Source organism: Herpailurus yagouaroundi, unplaced genomic scaffold (assembly GCF_014898765.1).
Source record: "Herpailurus yagouaroundi ecotype Mexico unplaced genomic scaffold, PumYag 139, whole genome shotgun sequence".
NCBI classification, from domain to species: domain Eukaryota; kingdom Metazoa; phylum Chordata; class Mammalia; order Carnivora; family Felidae; genus Herpailurus; species Herpailurus yagouaroundi.
Genome location: NW_024412394.1, coordinates 73,970,682 through 73,996,640, shown reverse-complemented (window position 1 = coordinate 73,996,640; position 25,959 = coordinate 73,970,682). Strand labels below are relative to the sequence as shown.

Sequence of the window (25,959 nt, the reverse complement as noted above, 5' to 3'; positions counted from 1 at the left end):
TTGATTCCCAAAACAGACGGAGATCCCACAACAAAGGAGAATTGCCGACCAATATCCCTGATGAACATGTATGCAAAAATTCTCAAAAAGATTCTAGCAAATTTAATTCAACAGCATATCAAAAGAATTATTCACCATGACCAAGTGGGATTCATTCCTGGGCAGCAGGGCTGGTTCAATAGTTGCAAATCAAACCATGTGATACATCACATTAATAGAAGAAAGGATAAGAATCATATGATCCTGCCAACAGACGCAGAAAAAGCATTTGACAAAATACAGCATCCTGTCTTGATAAAAACTCTCAAGAAAGTCGGGATACAAACAACATACTTTAACATCATAAAACCCCCATATGAAAAGCCCACAGTTAATATCATCTGCAATGGGGAAAAACTGAGAGCTTTCCTCCTGAGATCAGGAACACAGCAGGGATGTCCACTCTCACCACTGTTGTTTAACATAGTGTTGGAAGTCCTAGCCTCAGCAATCAGACAACAAAACAAAATAAAAGGCATCAAAATTGGCAAAGAAGAATTCAAACTTCCAAGTTTCACAGATGACATGATCCTCTACATAGAAAACCCAAAAGACTCCACCAAAGGTGCGAGAACTAATACATGAATTCAGCAAAGTCGCAGGGTACAAAATCAATGTACAGAAATCGGTAGCATTTCTATACACCAATAATGAAGCAACAGAAAGAGAAATCAAGAAATTAATCCCATTTACAATTGCACCAAGAGCCATATAATAGCTAAGAATAAACCGAACCAAAGATGTAAAAGATCTGTATGCTTAAAATTATAGAAAACTTATGAAGAAAATTGAAGAAGACACAAAGAAATGGTAAAACATTTCATGCTTGTGTATGGAATCACAAAAGACCCCCAAATAGACAAAGAAATATTGAAAAAGAAAATTAAAGAGGGAAGCATCACAATCCCAGACTTTAGCCTCTACTACAAAGCTGTAATCATCAACACAGTGTGGTATTGGAACAAAAACAGACACATAGACCAATGGAATAGAATAGAGACTCCAGAATTGAACCCACAAATGTATGGACAACTCATTTTGACAAAACAGGAAAGAGCATCCAATGGAAAAAAGACAGTCTCTTTAACAAATGGTGCTGGGAGAACTGGACAGCAACATGCAGAAGAATGAAACTAGACCACTTTCTTACACCATTCACAAAAATAAACTCAAAATGGACGAAAGACCTGAATGTGAGACAGGAAACCATCAAAACCCTAGAGGAGAAAGCAGGCAACAACCTCCTTGACCTCAGCCACAGCAATTTTTTACTGCACACATCTCCAAAGGCAAGGGAGTTAAAAGCAAAAATGAACTATTGGGACCTCATCAAGATAAAAGTCTTCTGCACTGCAAAGGAAACAATCAACAAAACTAAAAGGCAACCGACAGAATGGGAGAAGATATTCGCAAATGACATATAGGACAAAGGGTTAGTATCCAAAATCTATAAAGAATTTAGCAAAGTCAACACCTGAGAAACAAATACTCCAGTGAAGAAATGGGCAGAAGACATGAATAGACATTTTTCCAAAGAAGACATCCAGATGCCCAATGGCCACGTGAAAAGATGCTCAACATCACTCATCAGGGAAGTACAAATAAAAGCCACACTGAGATATCACCTCACACTGGACAGAGTGGCTAAAATTAACAACTCAGGAGGGCACCTGAGCAGCTCAGTCAGTTAAGCATCTGACTTCGGCTCAGGTCATGATCTCACGGTTTGTGAGTTCGAGCCCGCGTCCAGCTCTGGGCTGACAGCTCAGAGCCTGGAGCCCGTTTCAGATTCTGTGTCTCCCTCCCCTCCGCTGCTTGCACTCTGTCTCTCGCACTGTCTCAAAAATAAATGAAAATTAAAAAATTCTCAGGAAACAACAGATGCGGGTGAGGATGAGAAGAAACGGAAACCCTCTTGCACTGTTGGTGGGAATGCAAACTGGTGCAGCCAGTTTGGAAAACAGTGTGGAGATTCCTCAAAAAATTAAAAATAGAACTACCCTACAACCCAGCAATAGCACTACTAGGAATTTATCCAAAAGATACAGGAGTGCTGATGCATAGGGGCATATGCACCCCACAGTTTATAGCAGTGCTTTCAATAATAGCCAAATTATGGAAAGAGCCTAAATGTCCATCAACTGATGAATGGATAAAGAAGATGTGGTTTATGTATACAATGGAATACTACTTGCCAATGAGAAAGAATGAAATCATGCCATTTGCAACAATGTGGATGGAACTGGAAGGTATTATACTAAGTGAAATAAGTCAGTCAAGAAAGACAGATATCATATGTTTTCACTCATATGTGGAACATGAGAAATGTAACAGAAGACTGTGGGGGAAGGAAAGGGGAAAAATAGTTACAAACAGAGAGGGAGGGAGGGAAACCATCAGAGACTCTTAAATACAGAGAACAAACTGAGGGTTGATGGGTGGGGGGGGGAAGAGGGGAAAATAGGTGATGGGCATTGAGGAGGGCACTTGTTGGGATGAGCACTGGGTGTTGTATGTAAGCAATGAACCACAGGATTCTACCCCGAAAACCAAGAGCACACGGTACACGCTGTATGTTAGCCAATTTGACAATAAATTATATTAAAAACAAAAAGAGTAGGGTAATACTTAGCAAAATTCCAACACAACTCTTTATGACAGTTTATTAACTTATGTTAGAAATTATGACATGGTAATGAAAAAGAAAAGTATATCATCAGAAAATATGTCATTTTGCATAAGTCAACTCATGTACATACACTTGTATAAAACAAGATTATGTCTCTTTCAATCACTAGGAAAATGGTGTCTATTACATAGATGACCTTGGGCCAATTGGCTATCTGTTAGAAAAGTACAGGATACTGGTCTTACAGCATATATTAAGTATTCAGATTAAATAAGGATAAACTTTATGAATACATGAAAATACTTGTCGTAGCAATATTCTAAGTTAGACACAAAACCTAGAAACCATAAAATTAAAGGTTGACTTATTTGATTACCTAAAAATTAAAATCTTAAATATCAAGAAAGCCCGTAAGTAGTTTTTCATACATTAGGAATCATCTATTTTAAGATGTCAAATCAACCACCTGTTATGACCCGATTTTTGCTCAAGAGCTTTGGAATTTCTGAATATAAAACAAAAACCATTTCATAATCATATGCCAAATCAAAGAAAGAAATATTCTCCTGATCAGTAACTGAGGAATTCCAGCAAATGGAAAACAGGGCACAGATGGAAAATGATATAAAGGCACATATATATATTTATTAATCACTGAGGTTTGTCAATAATGAGCCAATGATAGTCAAAGATGAAATTATACACTTCAATATATTTATTTCTGAAAGTGCTTTCTTAAAATAGTTTGCATTGCTTAAAATTCTATTCTTCATTCATATCCCAGATGAACTTCAAGGGAAAATCTTTCATTTTCCTTTGGAAAATCTTGTCAAACCTTTCATTCTGCTCAACAGTCATGTGATTTTTCCAGTCTCCAATGGTACCTGGGAGGAAAAGCAAAGAAATTGCCTCAGTGAAGATTCTGGGATGAGGGAACATGATGCCCTAGAATTGGAAGGAACATCAGTTTTTGGTTTTTTATTTTCCTCCCCACTGAGGCCCCAGTTGCTCCTGCATATGACCATGCCCTGCCTCTCCCACCTTATGGCCAGTGAGGGGGACACAAATTCATCATGGCAATTAGGTTATAATTTAAGTAATTAGCCCAACTCCTCAGCTGTCACCCACAGGGAAAAGGAGAAAACTCCTGCAGCTTGTTTACTATTTTGTTCCAGGTTAGCATGGGCTAGTGTTAGTTTACAGAGGTCCTTTAAAAATTCCCAAAATCAGATTTCCTTGGACAAATATTTACTGATGAGGACATGGATGCTCAGAGACATTTTTAAAATATAGCCAAGCTCATACCGTTTGGAATGGCTCACATATAATTATTCCATCTGTACTCACTGTAGGTTTACAAAAGTCTCACTTAAACTTATAGACACAGAGTTGTGATGACAAAAGAGGCTGATAGAAGAAGAAGCAAGAAAAGAAACACTGGTTGTAAAAGGACGTGGAAGTGTAAACCAATAACTGAAACAGACTGAAATACTAATGAAACTGACAATACAAATAGTGCAGGAATGGTAAAGCTAGGGCAAATGACATTCCATTACATAAGATGTAAAAGAAAAGTACGTGTCTGGGCAGAAGAAACATAAGAAAATGTTCCTCGCTTCCACAAGGAAATTTGGCTCCTGCTATTTGTCTTCTTGGCCATTTCAGTCTCTCATTTGCAGGTGGGTTAAAGATGTATAAACAGAAAGTTTTCTTTTTTCAAAGAAAAAAATTGCAAGTACAATGATAATGGCAGCTGAGAGGGGTCATAACATCTACAACATGACAGGGTATGCCGAGAGTAACAGGAAGGGGACTCAGTTTGGCTTCGAGTTACCAGTGATTCACATTGTTGAGCTGAATGGATAAAGATCTATAAATAGATTTAGTGAAGGAAATACTCATGTAGAGAAATCAAACCAAATATTTACTGTTACTATACATGCAAACATAGAACCCTGTGATTAAGTAGAAAATTTATGTCTAAAATTCTGTATTATAGATATCCCATGTACTGTTAGAATATCACAAAGTATGAAGTAGAATGATTGTATAAAATAATAAAAATATTCTAACATGTTCAAATTTATCAGTTTATGAAAGTCAATTCATTTAAAAACTCACTCAGGATGACGTAAGAGATATTGACCTAATGGAGATATTTCCATACATTTTTATGACGTAAGTTTCTGGTAGTAGAGGACACATGATAGTCATGCACAATAACAAGAGAACAGCAAAAGTGTGTTGTTAAATCAGTCCTGGCGGAGGTTTGGGAAAAAATAGAGATGGAAGAGCAGCCAGTGACGGCCAACAGACCCACCATTAAACTCATCATCACATGTGCTCATCCCATGTTAATGGGGGGAAAGAATCTAACAGTAAATGAACATCCCTTTTGTGGCAGACATTGTACTAGTCTTTGGTGGAATTCTAGGGGCCATGGAGAAGGCCTTATGATTTTAGATTATTAATCAGATACATTCAGGGACCATATGATATATAGTCTCTTGAAGAGCACCAAGAGGAAATCATGGAAAATCATCTGTCTACAGAAGGGCACTGGGCCATGAGAGCTCCATGTTATAAAAGTAACCCAAGAAGCTGAGAAGCTACATTTTAATCCACTCATACCATCGTGTAGGACAGCCATTCACTGTTCAACCTCACCTTTGCGAAGGAAATGACCTTTAGCTTCTAACCCATATCGGGTCTTTATTATATTCTTGTAATTTGCCCGTGGGTCATATTTCATGTTCTGAAATGTGGCCTGTCTCACAATGGAATCCATTTCCTCCTCACTCAGCTCTTTCCCCAAAAACTTGCAGACTTTTGACAGAGAACCTTTGAGATCCTATAATAAATCACAGTATGATAAATTATTCACATTATAAGAAAGACTTACACATGAGTCACAACTAAATATCATTATGGGAGTGTAAATCATAGGTACTAAGGCTGGTTTGATAAATGGAGTTGACTAGGTATTTATCCAAGGGATACAGGTGTGCTGTTTCGAAGGGGCACATGTACCCCAATGTTTATAGCAGCGCTATTGACAATAGCCAAAGTATGGAAAGAGCCAAAATGTCCACTGGTAGATGAATGGATAAAGAAGATGTGGTATATATATATATACAGTAGACCATTACTCAGCAATCAAGAAGAATGAAATCTGGCCATTTGCAACAACGTGGATCGGACTAGAGGGTATTATGCTAAGCAAAATTAGTCAGTCAGAGAAAGACAAATATCATATGACTTCAGTCATATGTGGAACTTAAGATACAAAACAGACGAACACAAGGGAAGGGAAGCAACGATAGTATAAAAACAAGGAAAGTGACAAAACATAAGAGACTCTTAAATATAGAGAGTAAATAGAGGGTTGCTGTAAGGGGTGTTGGTGGAGGATGGACTAAATGGGCAAAGGTCATTAAGGAAAGTACTAGTTGAGATGAGCACTGGGTGTTATACTGGGGATGAATGTTCACTGGGGATGAATCACTGGAATCTACTCCTGAAATCATTATTGCACAATATGCTAACTAACTAGGATGGAAATTTAAAAAGAAAGGAAAAGAAAAAGCCAATACAAAACTTGGTCACATACATAATGTTGAATGAAAAAATAAAACAATTTTAGAAGAAAAGAAAAAAAAGAACTAGAGCTGACCATAAGCAGTGACTTGCTTATCTTTCTTGGTAAATTAAACTTTGACTTGTCCACCGTTTTAGAACACATTTGGGTTAATTTTAGGAACGCTCATATTTCATTTTATCTGTGGTAACTTGGCAAGTATTTGGGGAGTAGCTATTGTGTCAAACACTGCCCTGCATGATGGTGCCGGTGATCAGAGGCACAACAGGGGATCAGTGCTGGGAATTCAGTAGTAGGACCTATGGGCCGAGAGTAATTGTGTAACAGATTTCAGAGAAAGTTTCAACAAAGATGAGAAATTTGTTCTGGGGATTAAAGCAAAAACAGGAGTTTTCTAGGTAGACAAACTAAAGGTATGGAATCTAGACAAAAGAAAGAATATCTGCAACACTATGGTTGCATGGAAGGTATGAAATATCAGGTCACCGGGTATTAGAAGTTGAGTTTCCCTGGAGCTATATCTGACAGGCTTTGGGTGAGAAAGATGGGAGATGAGGTTGGAGGCAATGGATGGCCCATATTGTGAGGAAGGTTGCAAGGCTGGCCAGATACTTGAATCTCTTATTCGGTGGGAGATATGGTCTCAACAAGACAGTCTAGTCTTGCTGTCATGACATTGGGGCAGCTGGAACCCAAACTAGTGAAAACTATTCATCGGCCCTTCATCTTGCCTGCCTTTGAACTCTTTGTCTTCTTTCTCGCAAAGAGATCCCTGGGGGGGTGTTCTGGCAGCAGTGCCCAGGCCCATTCTAGTAATGATCCTGATCGATCTAAGACCCTCATGGCAATCCAAGTGTCCTCGACAAGATATTAGTCTGGGGTGGTCACATGACACCATTTTGGCATTGAAACGGAAAGAGGAAATGAAACAGAAACTTCTGAGAGGGATTTTCCTCATGGAGAAAAGGTGCAAACAGTGCAAGGCAAGAAAGCCCTTTTTCTCCCATTTCCCTTTCTTTCTCCCATGCATGCTATCATCTAAGGACATGACTTTGGAGCTACAACAACCATTCTTCTACTACGAGGGGAGACATCACAGCCACACCAAATATGATATGAAGGAAAGACAGAAAATGCAGGGACATTCTCGACATGTCTGAGCTGCCACACCCAGCATCAGGATGTCCTACCTCTGGAATTCAGTCAATAAGCAGTAGAACTTCTTCTGTTTTAAGCCACTTGGACTTGACTGTCCAGGAGCTGAATTCTTTCTAATCATACACAGACATTTTCATTTAATTTTTCTTGCAATGCTTAACCATATACAATGCAGACAAGATTAAAATTTCCCAAGAGGTGCAACATAACATGTAGAATGTTACTAGATTACATAGTGCAGAAAACAGACTTAATAATCCATGAAAGAGAGACCAATAACCTGGCTCAGAATAATCAAAGATATGCATGCCCACATACATCAACAGACAATTCCTCACACAGAGACAATCTTTGAAAAGAAAGCTCCAGTATGCTTTGGAAATGAACACCTGGTAAAGAAAGCTTAGAAGTGATACTGGAAGAACGTCTCCTGGTACACTGTATCTGGGATCTCAAATTTGATATCGTCCTTTGGATGTTCTGAGCATGAACCTTGATATTCATTCGGCCAGGATGACTTACAGCTTCAGAGAAGTCACTAATGTCACGTTTCTCACCTTCTTCATCTCCTCATACATCAAGAACTGAATGTTGAAGAGGCTTTTGTGCTCATACCAACCTTGGATGTGGTCAAACCAAAGGCTTCCCAACACTGTGGGGAGAACAGATACATAATTAGGTAAATATGCTGAACCCGTCGAAAATAAGATACAGTATTAGAAGATGCAGGATGCCTCAGTAACAAGGAAGGAAAAGGAAAAGTGCTGCTAGATTTCAGATTTCCACTCACGCCTGGTTGTGGAAAAACCATCCAGCTTCCACCACGAAACAATTACATGACTCAAGGAGAAATTGGTCTCTTAAAAGCGCATTTCATATAGACAGGAAATCGCCTTAACATGGGGTAAGAAAAACCAAAAGGGAACAGAAGGAGGAATCCTCTGCATCTCCTTCCTCTCGCTGGTTCCAAAGGCGCATGGAGCTATTTCCCTGCTGCGTGGAACATGAGGACTTGCTGATGAGTCACTGCAGCTGGGCACAGTGCATTACAGACTAATCTGTTAACTCTGCTGATCCAGATCATCATCCTCAGAATCAATCCTAACGATGTGAGGTTGCCTGGCTGGCCCAGTGAATAGAGCATACAACGCTTGATCTCGGGGTTGTGAGTTCGAACCCAAAGTTGGGTGTAGAGATTCATTAAAAAACAAATAAAAATATTTTTAAAGTACTTTTTAAAGAAAAAAATGTAGAATGGAACTTGGTCAAATAGAAGCTCCTGGGAGGTGCCCCCTGCAATACGCAGGGCAAAGTTCCCAACCGGTATCTAAACTGAGATGCTTCTCCCTTAGCTAGAACAGAAATCTGTGTGCTAGTGAAATATTCTTTTCATATTAGATGCACATATTTTCTGGTGGTATGACTGAAATCTTGACACTCACCTGAGAGGGAGAGAGAATGATCAGTGTTTGCAACAGTGGCTGAACTTGGTTACCCAAGTGACCCTACCAACTAGCTTCATATGTTGATTACTGACCCATGCAACTCTTTTTCAGCATCCTCTTTCCCTCTGCCATTCACTGAGTCTAAAAACACCACAAGACACCAAACTTATTACTTAGTTTATAAAACTTTAGTTACCTTTTCCTTCTAGAAATTGTTCCATAAATTCCTCAAAGGAACTTGTAACTTGCAATGTCACATTCTTTGAAAAGTGGAAATATGAGCACATAACGTCCTTAGGGTTTCTGTATATGTAAATAATCTGCAAAGAAAGGAAGCATCCAATATTTCTGAAGCTTTCATTCTGTTATATTTTTACCCTAATACCTTACAATTGGATGAAGCCTGTTAGTTGAACTTCAGTCTCCTAACCATATCATATCATGCATATATTCAGCTCTCTCTTGTATTTTGTCTTACTCATTCCCTGCAATGCCTCTCTCTTCACAATTGGCCTAGTGACTATCAATTACTCCTCAAGACACACCTCACATGGTACCTCTTCTTAACTCCCCCAGAGAGCAACAATATTCTCTTGTTCCTACATCAACAATCAAATATATGTGAAAATGCCTCTTAGCTATAAATCATGGCAATAGGAAAAACCTGCTAAAATGTTTTCAATCATCTTAGAAAATTTAGTGTGTTTTTCTTGTTTTTAATTTGGTTTTGAGAGAGAGAGAGACAACAAGCATGAGAGAGGGGAAAATAGAGAGAATTGTTATTTTTAATTTTTTAATGTTTTATTTTTGAGAGAGACGGAGCATGAGCAGGGGGGAGGCAGAGAGAGAGGGAGACACAGAATCCAAAACAGGCTCCAGACTCTGAGCTGTCAACACAAAGACCGACTCAGGGTCCCAACCCACAAACCACAAGATCATGACCTGAGCCAAAGTCAGACACATAACCAACAGAACCACCCAGGAACCCCAAGAGAGAGAGAGAATCTTAAGAAGCCTCCACACTCAGTGCAGAGTCCAACATGAGGCTCTATGCCAGGACCCTGGGATCATGATCTGAGCCAAAATCAAGAGTCAGATGCTCAACTGACTGAACCACCCTGGTGCACCTAGAGTGTGTTTTTTCTGATGCCCCAGTGTATGGTTTACATAGTTCTTATTTATAAACCTTCACAGTGTAAAGCACAAATACTGGGCAGACAGAAGTCACCAGTTCAGTATTTTCTGCATCAAAAGAATATGGGATTCATTTTAAAAATTGTTTATTATAACCAATCAGAAGATATAATTTCATAAAACAATTAAGCAACCCAATGATGTTAGAATAGAAAATATAATCAATACCTGTCCAACCCACAATTAAATGGCTTATTCAGCATGTGTACAGAATATTCAGGGGCTCTGTATAAAACCTAAGGCTTGTATCTTCATTGTGAAATGGCATGTGTATAGTTTGTTAGTTCCTAAGAGAGGAAGCTTCCAGGTTCATTATAGGAAAGCTTTTATTCATTTTCCACCTCCCTGCACATTGCCTGCTTAATCTAGGAGATGAGCTAATAGATGTAAGCCCTGAGTGATCCCACTGCACTGGAAATAGAGTCTTTCACTCAGGGGATTTACTTGATGTTAACAAAGTGGTGGATAACATCAAATAAATATCAACAGCAGTTGATATTTCCATAAAGAAATAATAACTCCTCCTAAATGTGAAGGAAGAAGTTCTTTTCACTCCCTTGCTATGATTCTTCATGTCTCTGGCTTTGGATTGGGGAATGGCTTCTTCTCATTAATCCATATACTTATGTAAAAGTGACATCTACACAATGGGATAGCTGAGTAACTTATGCCACGTATCTTGATCATACCCCTGTTAAGTAGATAATGATATAAGTTATTAATAGAGGAGTGTTTTGAAGATAAAATCAAAATTCCATTTGGATATTTGAGTTCTATATTTGGATAATAAAGTCCATAGAGATATTTGAAATCTCTATGGATATAATATAGGAAATAGTAAATAGTTTACATTAGTCTAGAATTAAAGGGAGAAATCAACTGTACATATGTTGTATTTAAAGTTATGTGATTAGATACTATAACTGGGGTATTAATTACAGAGGGAGAATACACGGGAATCCTCACTTCTCAAAGGTTAGAGGAAGAAAGGAAGAAGGAAGGAACAGTATCTCAGAATGTTATTGTATATGTTTAAAAAAAAAAACTCAAATAACATTTCCTAAGTAGTAAAGTTATCAACTTTTTTCACAGAACACCAAGGCCAAGATGTGAGTACAGCAGGTTGGGTTAACTCATCATCTTGATGCTATCATGGACTTAGAGTCTCCCACTTTTCTACTCTGACTTGTTGAATCTCCTCCATGTCCCAGATGGCTACTACTTTTCATCCCCATGGTCTCTTTAAAGAGTGAAGAAACCTTCTCCAAGAAGACATGAAACTTCTGAAAGAAGAAGAAACTTCTTTACCTGTGTCATTGCTCATAAGCTTGTCACTTACCTGTATCTGAATAAATCACTGCAAGATTCCTGGTACCAAAACCAGGCTTTGGACCAACTAAATTGTACCCTCTCCCCAGCCAGGGATTAAACTATCAGGCCAAAAGCACACAGAGGATACAAACCCAAACAAAATGAGAGTTCCTCTGACATGAAATATGAGGAGAGGAATTGGTTGCTGGATAGAGTATGCTCTAAGTGTCTACTGAGACAGGCTGATACCAGGAATGTCCTATCTGGAACAGCAGGAAAAGAAAATGTTTAAAGAAGTAGAAAGTGATCAATTATGTCAGATGTTAGTAATAGGCCAAGTAAAATGATCAAGAAATAATCCCTGCTTTTTGAAAATTATAAAAAATAAGTGACATTGAGGGGTGCCTGGGTGGCTCAGTCAGTTAAGCATCCAGTCGTGATCTCACGGTTCATGAGTTGGAGCCCCACATTGGGAACTGTGTTGATAGCTCAGAGCCTGGAGCCTGTTTTGAATTTTGTGTCTCCCTCTCTCTGTCTGCCTCTCCCTGCTTGTGCTCTGTCTCTTTGTCTCTCAAAAATAAACATTAAAAAAAAGTGACATTGACATTCAGGATTCAATGAAAGAGTGGAGAGTGAGGCTAAATACTTTTAAGTTGACCTCAAACAGTAAATGAAGGAAAGTAGCTGAAAATGAAATGGAGAAAGACAAGTTTTGTTTTATTGTTAAAATGTGCTACATGAAAACTTGATTTGGGGTCAAACAGAATGATCCAGTTAAACACAAGGAAATCACTGATGAATGAAAAAATGAATGTTACATTGTTCAAGCAAAATCTTTGAGAATAGAGCAAGTCTCTCAACAGTGGCACCATGGACATTACTCTCAGAAAACTCTTTGTTGTTGGGGCTACCTTGAGCATCATAAGGCATACACCAGCATCCTGGGCCTCAACCACTAACAATAACACCATCACCATTCTAACCACAAATGCCTACAAATATTGCCAATATTCTGGCAACGAAAATGTCTCCCATTTGTGAAACAGTGGGATAGAGAAAGCTGATCCAAAAAGGGATTCAAACCATGAGTGAAGGGGCAGATATGTAATAAGAATAGAAAGTGTCTACACACCCCACCTTTTCTTCTTAAGGAGAGAAGGCAGTGAGCGGAGGCTTTGGATATGGAGGGCAGCTACTGGGAATGGTTTATTGGATAGCCTTTTACGGGATAGGTGAGCAGAATGCTGTCAAGCTTTGAGAACAGAAAAAAGCATCAAAGAGTCATTTTGGGAAGGGTGGAAGCAAAATAGTTTTTAAAAAGTAAAATGTGAGAATTGTGACCACAAATGTAAAGACAAGACACACTTTTTAAGTGTTTTGGTTTTTTCATATCACACTAGGAGTTTCATGAACATAGGTCCTAATATACAACAACTTTGTTTCATCAGAGTTAGGTGTTGGCAGCTGATCATAACAGAGTTGAATGGAGGAAGAGATTTTGACAAATGGGATTTGAATGTGAAATATAGAGTCATTGGTGGGTTAGGAGAAATGAAAGATATGTATGGACATATCTTGTATGGACAAATGTTGAGTGAGAGGGAAGAAGTGGAGGGAGAGGGGAACTGGAGACCTGAAAGTGCCGACACACCCCTGCAAGGGACACCTGAAGGGAGTAGGAGGAAAAGGAGACAGCACTCAGATAACAAGGTGCTTAAAGTCAAGATTCATGTTAGGGCAATTACTGATGATCGTTTTTATAATCTATTCAATGTACATATGCATTGTGAACTCCATCTCTCTCAAGAATTTCCATTTTGGCCAGAAACACAGATAATAAATACACAGGTAAGTACGTATTCCATCAGACAGCAAATAGTGTCATTTAAAAAAGGCAGTTTATAACACATATGTTGTCTTAGAGGGTTACTGAAGTTGGTGGAAGAAAAGGTAGCTGGAGTTGAAGTCAACCCTGAGAGACCTGGCAGGGCTAGGGGTATGGGAGGCCAGTGCAGGGCCTGATGGGTCAACCTGAAGGAGGAAATCCTGCACTTGTGTGGCCCTGACAAGGAGTGCCTCCTTCACGTTGACCCTTTGGGTGCAATTTGGCTTCACTCCTGTCTGGCCAGCCAGAGACAATGCACATCAACTTTGAAATAATCCCATGAGTGACAGGAGAAGAGGTATAAAGGAAGAAAATGAGCCAAGAGCTGAAATTATCAATAGATGGAGGTGGCTGATTACTCAGTAGAGACAAACGATTTGCTCTGAACTTTCCTACGACTTCCAATGAACTAGGTACATTTGAAGAGAAAGTGGGCAAAATAGTTTGGAAGTGTCTAAAGGAAGCAAGGAGGGCACACAGAGAAAAGAAAAAGGAATTGTTAGCAGTTTATATATACTTGGTAATACAGCTAATTAAAAAATTAAAGGATATATAATATATAATGTACATGATATTATAATACATTCTGTACATTACATTAAATACACACAAATATACTCTTTTATCTTTTAATGGATGTATTACTTATATAATCAGAAAACAAAGGGTGCAAGATAAAAATCTCATACTGTAAGATAAGAACACAAATGGCTATTGAAACTTTAAGTATGTGAAATGCCACATTTGCTAACAGCTAGATGAGTGCAGTATCAATGTAATGAAATGAAATGAAACAATAAAAAAACAGCAGTTATTTTTCAGCAGCCATGGTCTATTTCCTACCTTTGCTTTTTTGTTCTTCAGCCCCCTTGGAACCAAGTAGTATGGGAGGTGGGTAGCAAAGAGACGAGGAGATGGTCTTTCAACAAAATCCATTTTTCGAAAGTTGTACTCGAAGAAGGGGACTTGATCAACTGTTTCCAGATTCCCAATGCCTTTGCGATGTTCTTCAAAATAAATCAAGCTTAGTAACTGCTGAAACCAGCTGGTTCCTGTAAAAGAAATAATTTCATTTTCAATGATGCACAAATTTCTCTAAAATGCATAGATGTGCCATCAGGTTTTTATCAGAGCTTGGTATTATAATAAGTATACTGATAATTTCATCTGAACAGAATTTTCATATAAAAATGCAGAATAGATGAAAGAAAACAAATATTGCTTTTATTTTTCCTTTAAAGAAGATGCTCCATTTGAAACTCTGTGGGCATTTGTCCCAGAAATTTATTTTTTGACTCTTCTGTGCTTTCTTCTGCTTCATGTATGGGACTTTTAAACTATCTTCTATGCCTGCCTCTAGATTTCCTTCCACAACCCCACTCCTAGGACATCAGGTAATAGAAGCAAAGAAATAGGAATTTTACTGAAGGAGTCACCTCCCATGTTTTTCGCCATCACCATGTTTCCTACTGTATCCATGATGTCCACTTAAGTAAATAGTGTTCGTTATAAATCCCTAAAGGAGGCCCTGTGACCCACATGGAGACAGAAAGGAAAAGATGATGCCTAGATTTGGACCTTTCACTGTAAGTGGGATGTAAAAAATTCTTATGATGATTGTTTCTCTTAATTCCTATTAGAGTGGATGTTTGTCACAGAATAAGTGGGTGTCATCCCAAGGTGGGGCCTCTGGGATAGCTCTCCTGGGCCCACAGTAGAGGCAGGACCTGCCTATACCAAACCACAGCCTTCCACAATAGGTCACTGCATTCTACTGGAGCGGGGATAGACACTGAGGAACCTGATGGCCCCCTCCTCCAGACCAGTGTTGCTCATTGCCTGGATTAATTCTAGGGCAATTCTTGTTATATAGATATATTCTTCCTTCCTTTTCTCCTTCTTATCTCTTCCCTCCACTAGGCTGGTTACTCTGGTTGTTGGTTTGTTCAAGCAGACATTTAATCCATTCTCTTGATACTTGTTCTACACCTCCTTCTTACTTTTCTTTCCCTTTCTCTGGAATAATCACCTGCATAATTTCCATCTGGGTAACTTTATCTTCATTTCTTTTTCCTCACTGCTTCTATATTTTCCTTTCTCTCTCTCTGGATTAAGCCCTTTAGTTTCTCTTCCTGGTCAATGTTTATTTTTTTCTTTTTCCCCATCCCAGTCATTTTTCTCCTTGTATGTGCTCTTCCATCAGCACCACCTATACCCTGATCTTTACTTGTAGCTGGTGTTTCTGTTTTCTTGCTTTTGGATTGTTTTTGTTTATCTGTTTGTTTGTTTGTTTGTTTGTTTGATGTGTTTGTGTCTTTGTGTGTTTTTGTTTTCTGTTTGTTTGTTTGCTTTCGTTTCCAGGGCTACTTCAAGGAAAAAATCAAAGCACATCTGGTGGAGGGTCGAAACATCACTGTGAGGAGGGAAATGAAATAACCAAAGTCACAAAAACAGAGTGCAAGTAACACTCTCCAAAAAACACCTCCTGAAGGGCCAAGTCCTAGACAGTGTATGACCCTCCTTTAATATAGCAGTGCTCACAGGTGCTGAGCACATAACAAGATTTTCAAACTCATAAGGGACAGATAATTAGCCAAAATGATGAAACGGAAGAACTCTCCTCAAAAGAATTTCCAGGGAAAAGTGACAGCTAAAAATTGACCAAAACAGATATAAACAATATAACTGAACAAGAATTTAGAATAATAGTCATAAGATTAATCGCTGGGCTTGAAAAAAGCATAGAAGACAGCAGAGAATATATTGCTGCAGAGACCAAGAACTAAAAAATAGTCATGATAAATTTTTAAAAATGCTATAAATGAGGTACAAAATAAAACAGAGGTGGCCACAGCACGGGTTGAAGAGGCAAAGGGGGGAATTGGTGAATTAGAAGATAAAATTATGGAAAAAGAGGTAGCTGAGAAGAGAGATTTTAAAAATCCAGGATCACAAGAGGAGAATTACAGAAGTAAGTGATTCAGTCAAACGTAACAATACCTGTATCATTGGAATTCCAGAAGAAAAAGAGACAGAGAAAGGGGCTGAAGGTGTATTTGAACAAATCATAGCTGAGAACTTTCCCAATCTGGGGAAGGAAACAGACACTGAAATCAAGAGGCACCGAGAACTCCCTTTAGACGTAGCTTGGGTTGACCATCTGCATGACATATAGTGAAACTGGCAAAATACAAGGATAAAGAGAGAATTCTGAAAGCAACAAGGGATGAACGGGGCTTAACATACAAAGATAGACACATAAGGGTAGTAGCAGACCTATCTACTGAAACTTGGCAGGCCAGAAAGGAATGGCAGGAAATCTTCAATGTGATAAACAGGAAAAATATGCAGCCAAGAATCCTTTATCCACCAAGCCTATCATTCAGAGTAGGAGAGAAAAAGGTTTTCCCAAACAAACAAAAACTGAAGGAATTCATCACCACTAAACCAACCCTACAAGAGACCCTATGGGTCCTCTGTGAGTGAAATGTTGCAAAGACCACAAAGGACCAGAGATATCACTACAAGCATGAAACCTACAGATAACACAATGACTTTAAATCCATATTTTTCAATAATAACACTGAATGTAAATGGAATAAATGCTCCAATAAAAAGACTTAGGGTATCAGAATGGATTAAAAAAAAATAAGACCCATCTATTTGCTGTCTACAAGAGACCCATTTTAGACCTGAGGACACCAGAATGAAAGTGAGGGGATGGAGAACCATCTATCATGCTATTGGAAGTCAAAAGAAAGCTGGAATAACCATACTTATATCAGACAAACTAGACTTTAAATTAAAGTCTGTACCAAGAGATGAAGAAGGGCATTATATAATAACTACAAGGCCTATCCATGAGGAAGAGCTAATAATCATAACTGTCTACGCACCAAATTCGAAAACACCCAAATATATAAACCAATTACTCAGAAGCATACTCAATCTTATTGGTAAGAATGTGGTAATTGCAGGGGACTGTAATACTCCACTTACATGAATGGACAGATCATCTAGGCAGGAAATCAGTAAAGAAGCAATGGCCCTGAATGATACACTCGGCCAGATGGACTTGACAGATATATACAGAGCTTTTCAGCCCAAAGCATCAAAATACACATTCTTCTTGAGTACACATAGAACATTCTCCAAGATACATCACATACTGGGTTACAAAACAGCCCTCAATAAATATAAAAGAATTGAGATCATACCATGCACACTTTCAGATCACAGTGCTATGAAATTTGAAATCAACGACAGGAAAAAGTATGGAAAACCTCCAAAAGCATGGAGGTTAAAGAACATCTTACTAAAGAACGAATGGGTCAACCAGGCAATTAGAGAAGAAATTTAAAAATATATGGAAACAAGCCCAGCGATTAATTTTATGACTATTATTCTAAATTCACTTTCTGTTATATTATTTAAATCCTTTTTGATCAGCTCATTAGCTGTTGTTATTTCCTGGAGATTCTTCTGAGGGGAATTCTTCCGCTTGGTCATTTTGGATAGTCCCTGGCGTGGTGAGGACCTGCAGGGCACTAAAAATATATGGAAACAAATGAAAATTAAAACACAACAATTGAAACCCTTTGGGATGCAGCAAAGGCAGTCCTAAGAGGAAAATACATTGCAATCCAGGCCTATCTCCAGAAACAAGAAAGACCCCAAATACAAAATCTAACAGCACACCTAAAGGAAATAGAAGCAGAAGAACAAAGACATCCCAAACCCAGCATAGGAAGTCATATAATAAAGATCAAAGCAGAAATAAACAATATAGAATTCAGAAAAAAAAAAGTAGAACAGATCAATGAAACTAAGAGTTGGTTATTTGAAAACATAAACAAAATTGATAAATCTCTAGCCAGGGTTCTCAAAAAGAAAAGAGAGAGGACCCAAATAGATAAAACCACGAATGAAAATGAATTTATTATAACCAATCCCTCAGGAATACAAGCAATTATCAGAGAATACTATGAAAAATTATATGCCAACAAACTGGACAACCTGGAAGAATTGGACAAATTCCTAACACCCACACACTTCCAAAACTCAAACGGGAAGAAATAGAAAATTTAAACAGAACCATAACTAGTGAAGAAATTGAATCAGTTATCAAAAATCTCCCCAAAAATAAAAGTCCAGGACCAGGTGGCTTCCCTGGAGAATTCTACCAGACATTTAAATCAGAGTTAATACCTATCCTTTTCAAGCTGTTTCAAAAAATAGAAATGAAAGGAAAACTTCTAGATTCATGCTATGAAGCCAGCATTACTTTGATTCCCAAACCAGACAGAGACCCAACAAAAAAGGAGGATCACAGACCAATATCCCTGAGCAACATGGATGCAAAAATTCTCAACAAGATACTAGCAAATTGAATTCAACAGCATATCAAAAGAATTATTCACTGTGATTGAGTGGGATTCATTCCTGGGCTGCAGGGCTGGTTCAGTAGTCACAAATCAATCAATGTGATACATCACATTAATAAAAGAAAAGATAAGAACCATATGATCCTCTCAATTGATGCAAAAAAAGCATTAGACAAAATATAGCATCCTTTCTTAATAAAAACCTCAAGAAATTCAGGATAAAAGAAACATACTTAAACATCATAAAAGCCATTTATGAAAAGCCCACAGCTAATATCATCCTCAATGGGGAAAAACTGAGAGCTTTCCGCCTGAGATCAGAAACATGACAGGCATGTCCATTCTCACCACTGCTGTTTAACATAGTGTTGGAAGTTCTAGCATCAGCAATCAGACAACAAAGAGAAATAAAAGGCATCAAAATTGGCAAAGAAGAAGTCAAACATTCACTTTTTGCAGACAATGTGATACTGTATATGGAAAACCTGACAGACTCCACAAGTTCTCCATCTGGTAGAACTGATACATGAATTCAGCAAAGTCGGAGGGTATAAAATCATTCTACAGAAATCAGTTGCATTTTTATACACCAATAATGAAGCAGCAGAAAGAGAAATACAGAAACTGATCTCATTTACATTGCACCACAAGCCATAAAATACCTAGGAATAAATCTAACCAAAGATGTAAAAGATTTATATGCTAAAAACTATAGAAAGCTTATGAAGGAAGTTGAAGAAGACACAAAGAAATGGAAAAACATTCTATGCTCATGGATTGAAAGAATAAATATTGTTAAAATGTCAATACGACCCAAAACAATCTTCACATTCAATGCAATCCCAATAAAAATTGTACCAGCATTCTTCTCAAAGCTAGAACAAACAATCCTAAAATTTGTATAGAACCACAAAAGAACCTGAATAACCAAAGTAATATTGAAGAAGAAAACCAAAGTGGGAGGCATCACAATTCTAGACTTAGCCTCTACTACTAAGCTGCAATCATCAAGACAGTATGGTATAGGCACAAAAAGAGACACATAGACCAGTGTGGAGTAGAATAGAGACTCCAGAATTGAACCCACAAATGTATGGACAACTCATCTTTGACAAAGCAGGAAACAGCATCCAATGGAAAAAAGACTCTTTAACAAATGGTGCTGGGAGAACTGGACAGCAACATGCAGAAAAATGAAACTAGACCACTTTCTTGCACCATACACAAAAATAACTCAGAATGGATGAAAGACCTAAATGTGATATAGGAAACCATCAAAACCCTAGAGGAGAAAGCAGGCAACAACCTCCTTGACCTCAGCCACAGCAATTTTTTACTTGACACATCTCCAAAGGCAAGGGATTTAAAAGCAAAAATGAACTATTGGGACCTCATCAAGATAAAAGTCTCCTGCACTACAAAGGTAACAATCAATAAAACTAAAAGGCAACTGACAGAATGGGAAAAGATATTTGGAAATGACATATAGGATAAAGTGTTAGTATCCAAAATCTATAAAGAATTTGACAAAATCATCATTCAAAAAAACAAATACTCCAGTGAAGAAATGGGCAGAAAACATGAATAGACAATTTTCCAAAGAAGTGGCCAACAGACACATGAAACAAAGCTCAACATCACTCATCATAGGGAAATACAAATCAAAGCCACACTGAGATACCACCTCACACCAGCTAAAATGATCAAATTGAAGACTATAGATGCTGGCGAGGATGTGGAGAAACAGGAACCTTCTTGTACTGCTGATAGGAATGCAAACTGGTGCAGCCACTCTGAAAAACAGTGTGGAGGTTCCTCAAAAAAGTAAAAATCAACTGTATGACCCAGAAATAGCACTACTATGAATGTACTGAAGGGATACAGGAGTGCTGATGCATAGGGGCACATGTACCCCAATGTTTATAGAAGCACTTTCACCAATAGCCAAATTATGGAAAGAGCCTAAATGCCCATCAACTGATGAATGGATAATGAAGATGTGGTTTATGTATATACAACATGATACTACTTGGCAATGAGAAAGAATGAAATCTGGCCATTTGCAGCAACGTGGATGGAACTGGAGGGTACTAGGCTAAGCAAAATAAGTCAGTCGGAGAAAGACAGATATCATATGTTTTCATTCATATGTCGATCTTGAGAAACTTAACATAAGACCATGGGAGAGGGGAATGGGGAAAAAAAGTTACAGGAAGGGAGGGAAGCAAGCCATAAGAGACTCTTAAATACAGAGAAAAAAATGAGGGTTGATTGGGAATGGGGGTAGGGGAAAGTGGGTGATGGGCATTTAGGAGGGCACTTGCTAGGATGAGCCAACAACACTGGGTGTTGTATGGAAGCCAATTTGACAATAAATTATATTTAAAAAAATAATAATCCATGCTAATCAGCAGCACATAGTGAGCAAGATCACTCTTTGGCACACATGCTTTGCTGGCAGGGGCAGGTGGTATGCACCTCATCTGGTCTTCCCACTACCTTCATATTGGTGGTTGTAGTCCTCCAGTGTTGCCCAGGGAGGACCACGACCACATGTGCCTACGTATTACCACAGCTGGAGCTCAAACTCAATGAAAATCCACTGTTAGGAAGCTCTAAAAACGTTGCTTACATACTTCTACCTTTCCCAGTTGACAGACACTGTGTCTTCAGGTGGTATCACAGCTTTGGGATGGGTACCAATCATGCCACATTTCTGCAGAGATTCAACAGTATGATGCAAAAATCTCTGCAGAGATTCAAAAGTTCAAATACCTATGTTCAGCTTCTCTTTATCCACTCCCTCTTTCTTTCCTTCTTTCTTTTTCTTTCTTTTTTTCTTTCTGTCTTTCTTTCTTTCTTTCTTTCTCTCTCTCTCTCATTCTCTCTCTCCCCACCCCCCCAAAAAAATAAATCAACGTTAATAAAATAAATTTAAAAATGCCAAGACAGGAGAATTCATCCTAAAAGATAGAACAAGAAAAGTTAATGGCCACTGATCTCATTGAGACAGATATAATATTCATGTTCCAGAATTTAAAGCAATAATTACAATGATACCAGCTGGGCATGAGAAAAACATAGAAGACAGCAGGGAATTCCTTACCACAGAGATTAAAGACCTAAAAACTTGTCAAGCAAAAATGAAAAATGCATAACCAAGATTCGAAACGAACTGATTGTAATGACTATAAGGATGGAAGAAGCAGAGGAATGAATAAGTGATACAGAACATAAAATTATGGAAAATACTGAAGCTGAAAAGAAGAGGGAAAGAAAAATATTAGATCATGAATGTAGACTTAGGGAATTCAGTAACTCCATAAATTATAATAATATTCATATCATAGCAGCCTCAGAGGAAGAAGAGAAGGAAAGGGGAACAAAAGGTTTATTTGAGGAAATTATAGCTGAAAACTTCCTTAACCTGAGGAAGGAAAGAGATATCCAAATCTAGGAAGCACAGAGAACTTCCATAAAAATCAGCAAAAGCAGGCCAACACCAAGACATATCATAGTTGGGGTGCCTGGGTGGCTCAGTTGGTTAAGCATCCAACTCTTTTATTTCAGTTCAAGTGATGACCTCACAGTTTGTGAGATCAAACCCGCATGGGACTCTGCACTGACAGCCCAGAGCCTGCTTAGGTTTCTCTCTCCCTCTCTCTCTCTGCCCCTCCCCAGAGCTTGTGCTCGCTCTCTCTCTATCTTTCTCTCTCAAAGGAAATAAATATTTAAAAAAATTAAAAACACATATCGTAGTCAAACTTGGAAAATATAAAGATAAAGAAAAAATCCTAAAAGCAGCAAGACAAAAGAATTCCTTATCTTACCAGAGAAGACAAAGAAAATTAGTAGCACAGCTCTCCATAAAAACTTGGCACCCCAGAAGCGAATGGCATGATATATTCAATGTGTTGAATGGAAAAAATATGCATCCACAAATACTCTATCCAGTATTCAGAACAAAAGGAGAGATAAAGAATTTCCCAAACAGAAAGTAAATGAGTTTCTGACCACTAAACCAGAGCTGCAAGATATATTAATGGGGGATTCTTTGAGTGGGAAAGAAAGACAAAGGCAACAAATACTAGTAAGGACCAGAGAAATTTTTCAGATACAACAGTGTAGCATGTAGTAAAATGGCACTAAATTTATATCAATAATCACTCTGAATGTAAATTGACTAAATGCTCCAGTCAAAAGAAATAGGGTGTCACACTGAATTAAAAACAACAACAGCAAAAAAAAAAACACCCATCTTTATGCTGCCTATAAGAGACTCATTTTAGACCTAAAGAAACCTGCAGATTGAAAACCAACCATTATGCAAACAGAAGTTACAAGAAAGCCAGAGTAGCAATACTTATATCAGAAAAACAAAGACTGTAAGAAGAGATGAAGAAGGGCTCTATAACATAACAAAAGGGTCTATCCAACAAAAGATCTAACAATTATAAATATTTATGCCCCCAAGTTGGTAACTCCAAAATATATAAAACAATTAATAACAGACATAAATAACACATTGATTATAATACAATAATACTAGAGGACTTTAATACCCCACTTAGATCAATGGACAGATCATCCAAGCAGAAAATCATCAAGGAAACAATAACTTTCAGTGACACAGTGGAACAGATGGACTTAAACATACGCATTCAGAACATTTTATCAAAAAGCAGCAGAATTCACATTCTTTTTGAGCACACATTGGACATTCTCCAATATAGATGACATACTAGGTCACAAATCAGACCTCAACAAGTACAAAAGGATTGAGATCATACCATTCATATTTTCAGACCACAATGCTATGAAACTTGAAGTCAATCATAAGAAAAAATTTTGAAAGACCACAAATACATGGAGGTCAAAGAACATCTTACGAAAGAATCAATGGGTCAACCAGGAAATTAAAGACAAAAATTTGAGGGGCGCCTGGGTGGCGCAGTCGGTTGAGCGTCCGACTTCAGCCAGGTCACGATCTCGCGGTCCGTGAGTTCGAGCCCCGCGTCAGGCTCTGGGCTGATGGCTCAGAGCCTGGAGCCTGTTTCCGATTCTGTGTCTCCCTCTCTCTCTCTGCCCCTCCCCCGTTCATGCTCTGTCTCTCTCTGTCCCAAAAATAAATAAATGTTGGAAAAAATATTTAAAAAAAAATTTTTTTGAGTAAGTTTATTCATTTATTTTGAGAGACAGAGGGCTCATGCATGTGTATGTGTGTGACCAAGTGGAGGAAGAGCAGAGAGAGAGGGAAAGAGAAAATCCCAAGCAGGCTCTGCACTGTCAGCACACAGCCTAATGCAGGGCTCGATCTCATGAACAATGAGAAAATGACCTAAGCTAAAATCAAGAGTGGGACGATTAACTGACTGAGCCACAAAGACACCCCAAAAAAGGAATTCTACAAATACGTAGAAACAAATGAAAATGAAAGCATTATGGCCCCAAAACTTTGGGATGCAGCACAAGCAGACATATGATGTAAGTATATGCACAGGTCTACTTCAAGAAGCAAGAAAAATCTCACATATGCAGCCTAAGTTTATGCCTAAAGAACCTAGAAAAAGAACAACAAATAAAGCCTAAAGCAAGCAGAAGAAAGTAAATAATAAAGATTAGAGCAGAAATAAATTATATAGAAGCAAACAAAGAAACAATAAAAAACAGTAGAACTGATAATAACACCTGATTCTTTGAAAGTTAATAACATTAATAAACCCAGATAAGTCCAGCCAGACTTATCAGAAAGAAAAGACAAAGGAATCAAATAAATAAAATCAGGAATGAGAAAGATCACAACCAACACCTCAGAAATAAAAACAATTATAAGAGAATATTATGAAAAATCATATGCCAACAAATTGGGCAATCTGGAAGAAATGGATAAGTTCCTAGAAACTCACAAACTACCAAAACTGAATCAGAAAGAAATAGGAAACTTGAACATACTCATTACCAACAATGAAATTGAAACAGTAACCAAAAATCTCCCAACAAACAAAAGTCCAGGGTCAGATGGCTTCACAGGGGGATTTCTACCAAACATTTATAGAAGAGTTAATACCTGTTCTTTCTTTTTTTTTTTAATATATGAAATTTATTGTCAAATTGGTTTCCATACAACACCCAGTGCTCATCCCAAAAGATGCCCTCTTCAATGCCCATCACCTACCCTTCCCTCCCTCCCACCCCACCATCAACCCTCAGTTTGTTCTCAGTTTTTAAGAGTCTCTTATGCTTTGGCTCTCTCCCACTCTAACCTCTTTTTTTTTTCCTTCCCCTCCCCCATGGGTTTCTGTTAAGTTTCTCAGGATCCACATAAGAGTGAAAACATATGGTATCTGTCTTTCTCTGTATGGCTTATTTCACTTAGCATCACACTCTCCAGTTCCATCCACATTGCTACAAAGGGCCAGATTTCATTCTTTCTCATGGCCACATAGTACTCCATTGTGTATATAAACCACAATTTCTTTATCCATTCATCAGTTGATGGACATTTAGGCTTTTTCCACAATTTGGCTATTGTTGAGAGTGCTGCTATAAACATTGGGGTACAAGTGCCCCTGTGCATCAGTACTCCTGTATCCCTTGGGTAAATTCCTAGCAGTGCTATTGCTGGGTCAGAGGGTAGGTCTATTTTTAATTTTCTGAGGAACCTCCACACTGTTTTCCAGAGCGGCTGCACCAGTTTGCATTCCCACCAAAGGTGCAAGAGGGTTCCCGTTTCTCCACATCCTCGCCAGCATCTATAGTCTCCTGATTTGTTCATTTTGGCCACTCTGACTGGCTTGAGGTGATATCTGAGTGTGGTTTTGATTTGTATTTCCCTGACGAGGAGTGACGTTGAGCATCTTTTCATGTGCCTGTTGGCAATCTGGATGTCTTCTTTAGAGAAGTGTCTATTCATGTTTTCTGCCCATTTCTTCACTGGATTATTTGTTTTTTGGGTGTGGAGCTTGGTGAGCTCTTTATAGATTTTGGATACTAGCCCTTTGTCCAATATGTCATTTGCAAATATCTTTTCCCATTCTGTCGGTTTCCTTTTAGTTTTGTTGATTTTTTCCTTTGCAGTGCAGAAGCTTTTTATCTTCATGAGGTCCCAATAGTTCATTTTTACTTTTCTTTCCCTTGCCTTTGGGGATGTGTCAAGTAAGAAATTGCTGTGGCTGAGGTCAGAGAGGTCTTATCCTGCTTTCTCCTACAGGGTTTTGATGGTTTCCTGTCTCACATTCAGGTCCTTTTTGAGCTTATCCATTTTGAGCTTATTTTTGTGAATGGTGTAAGAAAGTGGTCTAGTTTCATTCTTCTGC

The 25,959-nt window shown here is 38.2% G+C and overlaps 1 protein-coding gene across 2 annotated transcripts in view; it reads right to left on the bottom strand.

Annotated features, from left to right (window-relative positions):
* Positions 1 to 2,672: 2,672 nt before the first annotated feature.
* LOC121029951 (amine sulfotransferase-like) overlaps positions 2,673 to 25,959 on the bottom strand; it is a 44,983-nt gene continuing 21,696 nt past the window's right edge. For both annotated transcript variants that reach the window (XM_040474447.1, XM_040474448.1), the window contains 5 exons: positions 14,103 to 14,311; positions 9,066 to 9,189; positions 7,982 to 8,076; positions 5,336 to 5,519; positions 2,673 to 3,552 (listed from right to left, as the gene is read on the bottom strand). In XM_040474447.1, the coding sequence (XP_040330381.1) occupies positions 3,431 to 3,552; positions 5,336 to 5,519; positions 7,982 to 8,076; positions 9,066 to 9,189; positions 14,103 to 14,311 (734 nt within the window). In that variant the 3' untranslated portion in view covers positions 2,673 to 3,430. The remainder of the gene's footprint in view (positions 3,553 to 5,335; positions 5,520 to 7,981; positions 8,077 to 9,065; positions 9,190 to 14,102; positions 14,312 to 25,959) is intronic.